We start from the raw sequence: 10,294 nt of genomic DNA, 5'->3' as shown, positions 1-10,294 counted from the left end.
CTTAATTAGTATCATTCTAAACCAAGATTTTTGTTGTTATTGCTTTTTTTTTTGTATTTTTAGCTTGAAAACCATCATGAGAATTTTTTCAAAAAATTTTGGGAAGAGGTTATATGAGTCAATTGGCAAAAGAACATATGAGATATGGTGGCTGAAAATGGCTGCTGGAAAGGCCCATATCAATATGGAGAACCAAATAGAGGAACATCAACAAAGTTTATAATAAATAAATAAAAAATTCTAGTGTTATCTGTCAAACAACAACCATAAAACTTAAAGATTTGGAGTTAAAGTTAGTAGTACTTCCTCCGTTTCTAAAATATTTATATTCTAGAGAAAACTTTTGTTTCAAAAAGATACATATTTTATATTTTCAATACAATTTTTGTCAATTAATAATGAAAAATTGTGAATTTCAAGAACATTAATTGCATTTCTTAAAATCTTATTGATTTAAAAATATAGGAAATATAAAATTATAAAAACTATGTATTTATAGCTAAATTTTAATATGTTTTATTAAAAAATATGAAAATTCTAAAACATAGATCTTTTAGGAACGGATGAAGTATTACTCTTTTTTGTCAACGATTAGTAGTAATACAGCTTTATCCTAGTTATCATAAGGTTGAAGAAAATATATAGTCAAACATCAATCAATGGATTTAAATGTGTACCCAACTTCCAAATAATGAAGTTTGTTGAATGTGTGCATATCTAGGTTGGAAGTTTATGTGTGAACTAATATAGCAACAATTTGAAGCCGAATTAACAGAAGTAAATCCATCATAAATGATAATCACAAACAGAATAATAAATTTCATTTTTATACAGTATATAGTATAATCAGGTTACATTTGAGAGTACCTTATAACATCGACAATAAAATCTTCAAAATATAATTCAAAGTAAAATGATGAGTACATAATATATATATTTTCTAGTTTTCTTGCAGAAGTTATGAGACTTTGGTAGGTCGACTGAGATAGATAATAATTTATGTAAGCAAAGATCAGAAAAGGGTAATTTGCAAGGCATTCCAACAAATCCTTACACTTCATGCAATTTCATGTGCTCCCTTTTGTTAGTATACATAAGTGTCTATTTTTGCATTCTTCTATTCATTGAATTCCTTTTACCATTTCCCTCTCAGAACCGTAAACACAACCAACAAATAAACCAAAAAGTTCCAAATTTTTTTTTGTTTTCCAAATATCATTTATGCCAAAAAAAATGAAATCTCCATGCATTCTATTAACTTTATCTATAGTCATTGCCATTATAGCCATTTTAGCATCCCAAACTCTCTTTAGCACACCTCCTAGAGTCTTTATACACAATCCTTTCGATATTTTATATGGTATTAAAGCAATATCATATTCAGCTATAACATCCGTTTGCAGCCACCACCATCATCATCACCACCGCCGCAAACCATCTCATAGTAAAAAGAAAATTTCAATATGCGGCGATTTTCCCAAAAATATACCTCCACCGGACACCGACACAACATCCTATCTCTGTGTGGATAAGAACGGTTGCTGCAATTTCACAACGGTGCAATCAGCCGTGGACGCAATCGGAAACTTTAGTGAGAGAAGGAACGTCATTTGGATAAACTCCGGCATGTACTAGTACGTAGCCATATTTTTTTGCCAGCTCAGTGTTATAACAACCATATTTAATTATTAAGGTTTTTTTTAAATATCTAATCATTTTTTGTAACAATAAAAATATGTATACATAAAGTAAATAATTACATATTATTGTGTGGCAGTGAAAAAGTGGCGATCCCGAAGACTAAACCAAACATAACGTTGCAAGGACAAGGGTTCGAAACCACATCCATAGCGTGGAACGATACGGCCTACTCGGCTAATGGCACTTTTTATTGTGCCTCGGTCCAAGTCTTTGGTTCTCAGTTCCTCGCTAAAAACATTAGTTTCATGGTAATTAATTTTTTTGAACTAATTAACATAATTCAATTAAATAACTAGAATCAAAGATATTAATCCGAGAGCTATGTTCGGTTGATGATTTGTCCGCATGTGTAAATTATGAAACTGATTTCAGTTAATATCTTTGATTTTTTATCACCTTTTGTGGATACGGTTATCAAACCGGAATAGACCTCCCTAAACAATAGCCTATTAGTAAAAAGGCTAATCAATAATTTTTGGTGATGTGATATATATTTGGTGACAGAACGTGGCACCGATACCAAAGCCGGGAGATGTAGGCGCTCAGGCGGTGGCGATAAGAATATCGGGAGATGAGTCGGCGTTTGTAGGATGTGGTTTCTTCTGAGCCCAAGACACTCTTCATGACGATAGAGGTCGTCATTACTTCAAAGATTGCTACATTCAAGGCTCCATTGATTTCATCTTCGGCAACGCTAAATCTCTCTACCAGGTTTGATATATATTGATGCGTATATACTTACATTCTGACCATGTATTTTAGAAGGGACACTAAGAGAGTTAAAGATTATATATGTTCAGTTTATTAGATTAGTTCTTCCCTAGTAGGACTGTCAGATAATATCAATGGCGAACCAAGTGAGTCCAGGGTCAAAGTCTATCAACGGAGCCGTGACTGCAAACGGCCGTAACTCGAAGGACGAGAACAGTGGCTTCTCCTTCGTCAACTGCTCGATAGGCGGCACCGGCCACGTGTGGCTCGGTCGTGCATGGAGGCCCTACTCACGTGTCATCTTTGTTTCCACTTTCATGACCGATGTTATCGCGCCTGAAGGCTGGAACAACTTCAATGATCCATCTAGGGATGCGTAAGCATATCAAACACTACAAAAAAGACTTCCATATATTTTTGTTTATATTAAGGAGGTTGATTAATAACAATATCAGAGACATGTTTATGTTTTGTGTCTAGGACAATATTTTATGGAGAGTATAATTGTTCGGGTCCAGGGGCTAATATCTCGAAGAGGGCACAGTATGTTCAGAAGCTTAACGAGACTCAAGTTGCTCAATTCATTAACATGACTATTATTGATGGAGACCAGTGGTTACAGTATTTCGATATTTAATAAAATCAATAAATTAAAAAAATGTAATTTCAATTAAATAAATCAATGAAACACGGTTGCTTCTAACTTATAAATTATATAATTGAGCTTGGAATAATGCTGTTAAAAATGATTTTTAACTTCTTTTATTTTTTTTCAGTATATTACCGAAATATTTAAAGGCATATATAATCAAATATCTAACTATACTAAAAGGAAAATATCAAGCCTTCTGAGATAGTCCACGTCGGACTGGAAATTCATCCAGTAAGAAATCAGCATTCGGCCATGTCACAACGAGTTGGTTCAAGTTGGGCTTCGGGTGTATTTTGCGACCCGCTTATTTGGGCTTATGTTTATTTTGGCCCACATGTGTTGTGTTCGTGTTTCGGAGACGCAAAGACGGTGTAACCTAAGGGCATCTGTATTGGAGGTCCCTTAACGCATCCCTTAGGGGAAGGGGGTGGGAACCGAGGAAGAAAGAGAAGGGAAAAGCCCTTAATTAAGGGCTGTCCCTTACTCTTTAATGACCAAAAAAAAAAAAAAAAAAAAACAAGGGACTCTCTCCCTCTCTCTCTTCGTCCCACCAATAAAGATGCCCTAAGTTCCTTCTTCCCCTACCTTTCGACTTTCACCTCTTCCTTTCCCCTTCTCTGCAAATCCGTTTAGCCTATTAACTTCATCACTAATTGCTCAAATCAAAACTTTGTTTCAACTCATTCAATGGCTTCTTTTCACCTTCCTTTCAATTTTTCTATTTATAGATCTCTTTTCTTATCTTATGTCTCCATCGAAATCATTCTCTCAGAAAAACAAACTCAGACGTTCATCCCGATGGAACCCACCGGCAACTCCGCCGACTCCAGTGACCGCAAGACCGGCAAGAAGATCGTCGCCTCCTCTGCTACTGTGAAACCAAATGGGAAGTCCATCGCTTCCTCCGCGATTGTGAAGACTGATGTTTCATCTACCGTTCCGGTGAAACCAAACGTTGCTACCGCTCTCTCCTCCACGCATGCAGACCAAGTCATGTTATTCCGAGATGTTTCATTCGGCCCACGCGAAGCGGAGTTGAGGTTTCGTCTGATTCACTTCTGGGAGGCTCGAAATCCACTCACGAATGGACGTACGTTTGAGAGAGCATTAACAAATTTGAATTGATATTATGTAAATATTATCTACTGTTTTGTAGACGAATTGAGTATCATTCATTCGTTACCTGTTTGAGATGGCAATGCAATAAGAGAATTGATTTCCCTGTCATTTTCTCAGGACACTATATGTTTATCTTTGATTGATTACCTCCCAAGCTTAAATTTTTGTGTTGCTTTTTAGGCTATGCTCATGGTGATTACTTCTAACTGATTGAGTTCTCTATGGTTTCTCTTTTTTTTGTATGGAAATAATCGACATATATTAGCCTACGATTTGAGAAACCAGCAAAAGGTGCGCTTCTCCATTGTACTTTATATGCTTTCAATATTGTAATAGGGTATGTGCTGGACAAGATAATCTAACTTGTCTATTAATCTATCTTGCATGTTCAGTTGCTATTCTCCTCGATTCCGGAGAGCTTCTCGCCGTTAAACAGGTTAACTTATTAACTCCATTTTGGATTTTAGAAACTGTAGTCCTTCTTTGCAGTTTGATTTTTATTTTATTTTCTCTGTGGAGTTTGATTCCTATGATGAGTTTTTGGTAGTCAATGGGATATCCAAGCTCATTCGTTCTACATATGTAGTAAAACGCATCACCTTATTCCGTTTGATTTCTCCATAATTATATTTTTTTTAGAGTTTACTCTAACAGTATTTTTGTTGTTGAATTGACTAGATTTTAGTTGTTCTTACGAGGTTCTGACTGCATCCAAGAAAAAAAGTCAAGTTTTCGGATAAACTAACATGTTTCTTTTTTACTATTGTGCTATGACTTATTTTCCATCACATGATCTTAGTCGTTTCTTTATGTACGGTGAGCTGATTGATTCATGACTATCCTACTTTGGTTCACATGATCTTAGTCGTACACAGGTCGCACACAATATACATCGTTTACATGACATCTAGCTTACATCTTCAGGTTTAGTTAACATGCTTCCCTGAAGTACTAAGTCTGCGTGTGGTTAGAGAAAATGTTCATTCTCTGTGTTGTTGACTACTTCCTGCTATTCTGAGATATCTAATTTTAGGAACTGTGGATCTAATTTAATATATACAACTTTATTTGTCTTTGGTACAGAGCGGAGGAAGAAGCTTGGTATAGGAAAACCCTTTCTCTTAACCCTTAGTTTTCTCTGTATCAAACTTTAAAAACATTTTATTATGTGACGAATGTCATGATAAAAATCTATGACTTTGTGTAGTGGTATTAATTTTTATTCAATTTTCTCTATATCTTTTGCTATTTTCATCTGTGGAAAGGTGGAAGCTATAAGGTTGCAAAATGACATTTAACTGTTAACGTCCGACTGTGACAGACCCGCATGCATAAGTGTATTCGACAACCTTGCGGAGCTCCAGTGAGGAATTAGTAATGTCAGGTGTGGAACAAAAGGTTGCTGTAGGCACCAATATCAACCCTAAATTAGTTGGAGGTAACCATTTCTAACACTCATCTGTTATTTTAAGCCATTTTTTTTTTCTAAATGCTACACCAGGAACACTTTTCTTTTTTGACCATGAGAGTGTAGCCAGCCAAAGTTATCTCACAAAGTAAGGATTATAGCCTTTGTTACTGTGAATACATGTCGTCATGTTATAAATCATGTACATAGTTAGTCACCACAAGGTTGGTCTCGGTAGGAAGGTTCATTGTCAACGTCTACGAAATATGGTGGTGTTAAGAAGATCGAAACGTTAACACTGTCTTAGCTAAATGCTTATATCATATCGCCCCACAGGTGACCACTTTCACGTAACCCATATGTTTGTGTGTTTCTTGACCGACAATTACTTTCATTTTCTTGGTGCCATATCCAAAGGTTTGAAACCAACTTTTCTGCTCTTGCACTGATGAAATACTGAATATATATTAAAAATATTAATTGGATCGAACTGTTCTCTTTTGTTTTGATGCAGTGTTCCTGAGATAAAGTGCAGACGAGGAAAGAAAGCTTTCTTATTACATGGTATCTCACCAGAATCAATCAATTTGTTTCTACTGTGAGTATCTCCAAATACAGAATGTAATGTCTTTTAAAAAAAAAAGATTCAAACACAGAAATAGTAATCAGATCGATATAGCTTTACATCAAACAAATTCAGGACATAGATCAAAATGTTGTCTCAGTTCAGACTCATGCATGTTGTTTCTTTAATCAGGTATTGCAATGAGGACAGCAAGATGATCGATGTGTATGAGTATAGGGAAAAGGGAACGCTTAAGGACCATCGGAATGACTCGGATAACCCTAGGTTGAGCTGGAGACAGAAGCTTGAGATATGCGCTAAAGGGCTTCACTATCTCCATACAGGTTCCGCAAGAGCCACTATACACTTCGTTTGAAGTCTGCTTCAGGTAAATGTTTAGGACCAACTCTTCTTCTGTAGAACATGTTGAAGAAGCTTTACTCTTTACACAATGTAATCATTTCTCTACAGGCCATTGAAGCTCTCGACCCGAACCACAAACTGGGTACTGGAACCACAAGAAGCAAAATCAATCTGAATAGAAAGACAACTTCATATCATCAAACTGTTCCGTGAGTTTAACCAAAGGAAAAATATTCAGACAATATTTGATGTAATAAAAGCTCAAAGAGCAACTCCGAGACAACAAGAGTGAATACCTTTTGGATAGATAGAGAAAGTTTCTTGCTTTCATTTTTTGTTGTTGCATTTATTCATAATCTTTTGTTCTTTTTATTCTCTGCAAAATTTTCAGTAAACAAATAACCTACCTTAGCGTTATAAACCTATAACTAGGAACAATAAATGTTTGATTCTTTCGCTAATGCTGTGTTTTGAAAAACTGAGATACAAGTTTATTATGTAACAACTTCCTTGGTTAGGGTTGTGTGGGGACCATATTATCTCATTTGTCGTGCTCTTGGCTGGAGGTTGGGATAATGCTTCTTTCTTGGTAATGCAGTTGCTGGAGCTAAATACCCTAGACTCGGGGGAACACACAGTCCAAGTGTTGTTGGAGGAAAATTAAAAAAAAAAACCTCAGTGTCTATCCGATTCAGCTGGAGCACATATATCTAAAAAACATGGCAAGACTCAAACTCCCAAGAAGTTGCAACCTCCAAAACATAAATCATCTATGCAAGAATTGTTACTACTTCTTAAGAATTTAGAGATTTATCGATTACATTGCTAATAGATCCAAATAAAATATGTCATTGTTTCCTTTGCTTTTTAAAGACAAACCAGATTTTACATTTCTTATCATGAATAAAGAAATCTTTAATTTATATATTTCTTTACTTTTAAAATAAATTATTACACCCACCTGTATTGGCTCCTAAAATTAAAATAATAAATAAAATCCTTAATACATACGTAAACCAAAAAACTGCATCTAACCCATAAGTAAAAAAATTATCTTATTCACTCATTGGGAGTCAGAAACGCAAACATGACATCATGAGATCTACTAACATATACTCATAAAATCAATTATTAGTTCAAGACCCTCAAATCTAAATTGGCAAGAACTAATAATTCAGATTTAATTGGACTAACAGATGAAAATGAAACTAATAAAATTCAAAAGAGAAATCAACATCTGAACCCGGCGCGTAGCGCCGGAATACCCCTAGTTTAATTAACAGTACATTAATATAGTTAGTGGAAACTGAAAAATGTGCGATATCGGACCAACCGGTTCAGTTCAATTTCAAAAATATTCTTCAAACTCTATTTCAAGTTTCAGTGTGTTTGTTCGGGTTTTATGGAGTCATGCTCGTAGAATCTCGCGGTAATCTCTTCGAATTATAGAATAGCTTATGTTTATTATTGTGAACTGAATTTTGCTGTAGGTGTAGATTCGTTTCATGTATTCATTATACTGTGTGCATTACTATGGTATTGGCTTAATAGGTTTCCAAACGCTTACCTTCTTGTGGGATGATGCAATGACGACACTTCTCACAAGTACAAGGGAGACTGTCATCAAACATACGAAATATGTTAATCAAAAGAATGCTAAGGACACAACTTATAATATTGGGAGTAAGTAAGATCGATGTTAAGGAATCAAACATTTTATTACCTCGGATATATAAATAGGAACAAGTGCTGTGTTCACGCCAATACCAAGACCAACAAGGAATCTGCCAAATAAGATCCCATTCAAGGAGTGAGCTTGTGCACTGAAGAAAAAAAAAAGACAGCCTTTTTATTCTGATTCATCCAAAAAATGATGTTCGCATACAACTTAAAACATCAAGGATATGTTACCAACATCGCTAAATCAAGATTTACCTCAGAAACAAAATATTACCTCACAAGAGCAACAGGAAAAGAGACTTAGAAAAAAAAAAAAAAAAAAAAAAAAGAGACTTAGAGTTAATATGAGGTTGAAGAAACTTTAGGAGAAGGTTAAAGAACAACAAGAGAAAGATAGGGGGAAAGGTTTGTATTTTCTCACCTTTCTTTGTTAGATTAATATCATGAGTCTGTTTTTTTTTTTTTTTATTCTTACGTACTGTGTGTGAGTTTGCTGTGATTCTTGTGTTTGAATATGGCATACTAAATGTAATAATCTCCAATCACTCGTTCTTGCTGGCTATCTCGTTTTGTTTAGAGTCAGTTCTAAGTGCTGATGTGGTTTACTAAGCAATCTTCCAGATCCAAACTTTTAAAACGTTTCGTAATGAGTGGGTGGAGAATGCAGATCGTTGGGTAGCTAGATTCCTTGAAATGTTTAAAGAAGGCTGCCATAAAATGGTGAGTTTAAAACTTTGTAGAAACTTAAGAAAACTGGTTGCAAAAAAAAAAAAAAAAAAACTTAAAAAAACCTAACTTAATCCACTATTTTATCTTTTCCGCGATTCACGACTAATCTGCCATAAAATAACTTGTATAGGTATTAGGGAACTGCCATCAGAGACCGAAGCCAAGAGAAGTTAATGCAAAAAGAGTCTAGAGAACTGCTCGAACAGGATCAATGTGACAACCTGTTTCGTGGACCACAGGTTCACAGCTCTGCAGAACACCGACCCTAATCTCTAATATCTAATGATTTTGATGAATTTTAGATTCATAATTTAGTTCATTGTGATCATTCTAGATTGCATTTAAGTGTATATATTGCATACATTTGTCCATTTGAATATTCTAGGGTTTGGATTGCACAAATGGAAGTTTGGAGCCAAAATGTGAGGTCATTCTTGTGTATTCAAGACTTTCTTGCTGATTTGGAAACAATCAAAAGGCGAGGGACTGATTGAGAAATTATGAAAAGGGCTGGTCTGTGCAATTAAAATGTTTGGGGCTGAATCAAAAAGATATTTCTGCAATTTACAAAGTCGTGGGGCGTTTTGTCAGGAACTAGAAGTTTAGGGACCTACTCTGTAATACTCTATGAAATCACCATGGGAGATCTTCTCCAGCTCGATCCCGACGGCGACGACGAGCAGCACGACGGAGATGAACTGATGAATCGTGTGACGGGACAGACTCACGAAGAAAGCGAAGCTTGGCTGAGGACGACGGTTACGGATGAGGAACAGAGCACGGTGGCGTGACTTGGTACCACGAACTAAGCTACGCTGAGACCAAGTGAAGCCGCAGTACACAGAGAGAGCGTGATCATCCAAGCTCAATCGAAGTCTTCAAGTGTTCGTGGCATCGAGGTGTGTAGGTCGCTGTAAACCGGACGCGTCTTAGAGCGAGGTCACGTTGCGAGATAGTGCTCTCGCCCTACCATGAGCATGAGTTGGAGCGGGCTTCTCTTGCGACATCACCGACCCGCTCGTATCCTCCAACGGGCATCAACTTCGAAGCTAAGTAGTGGAGCGGTCGTGTGCAGCGGTCTGAGGAGGTTCTTGTGCCTCACACGGTCCATGGAGCGGGATGACGAAGCCGCTCCCACACTCTGATTGGTCGAGTTTTACTTATTTTATGGGCCTTTTCAGATTTGTGAACTGGGCCCACTCGTTTTTGAAATTTTATAAATACTTTTTAGACATAATTTTGAGATTTATCTTTTTTTTTTCTCCCTCAAAAAGTCAAAATACATTGATACTTTGGAGAAAGTTTGAATCTTTAGTAATTTGAGTTTATCTTATCTTCTTAACATGATTTCTTTTGAATCTATTAT

The 10,294-nt window shown here is 36.0% G+C and overlaps 1 protein-coding gene and 1 long non-coding RNA gene across 5 annotated transcripts; both read left to right on the top strand.

The window, feature by feature from the left end:
- Positions 1-229: 229 nt before the first annotated feature.
- On the top strand, positions 230-3,581 carry LOC103844136 (probable pectinesterase 8). The gene is given in 5 exon segments (XM_009120918.3): positions 230-1,634; positions 1,778-1,949; positions 2,206-2,412; positions 2,529-2,788; positions 2,893-3,581. Coding segments are annotated over 5 exon segments (1,209 nt in total). The 5' UTR covers positions 230-1,221; the 3' UTR covers positions 3,050-3,581.
- Positions 3,582-4,104: 523 nt separating this feature from the next.
- On the top strand, positions 4,105-8,455 carry LOC103844139. Of its 4 annotated transcripts, XR_004452507.1 has the most exons (6): positions 4,105-4,154; positions 4,449-4,474; positions 4,576-4,619; positions 5,505-6,008; positions 6,106-6,544; positions 6,628-8,455. It is a non-coding gene; the product is annotated as an uncharacterized LOC103844139 (long non-coding RNA). The 4 variants fall into 4 exon arrangements; XR_004452506.1 differs by having other exon boundaries at positions 4,113-4,474; positions 6,628-7,281; XR_628256.3 differs by having other exon boundaries at positions 4,113-6,008; positions 6,106-6,189; positions 6,349-6,544; positions 6,628-7,281.
- The last annotated feature ends 1,839 nt before the right edge of the window (positions 8,456-10,294 follow it).

The sequence above is a fragment of the Brassica rapa genome, chromosome A10 (genome assembly GCF_000309985.2).
Source record: "Brassica rapa cultivar Chiifu-401-42 chromosome A10, CAAS_Brap_v3.01, whole genome shotgun sequence".
NCBI lineage: Eukaryota > Viridiplantae > Streptophyta > Magnoliopsida > Brassicales > Brassicaceae > Brassica > Brassica rapa.
The sequence above is the reverse complement of the archived record's forward strand: the minus strand, read 5'-3'. Positions and strand labels throughout refer to the sequence as shown.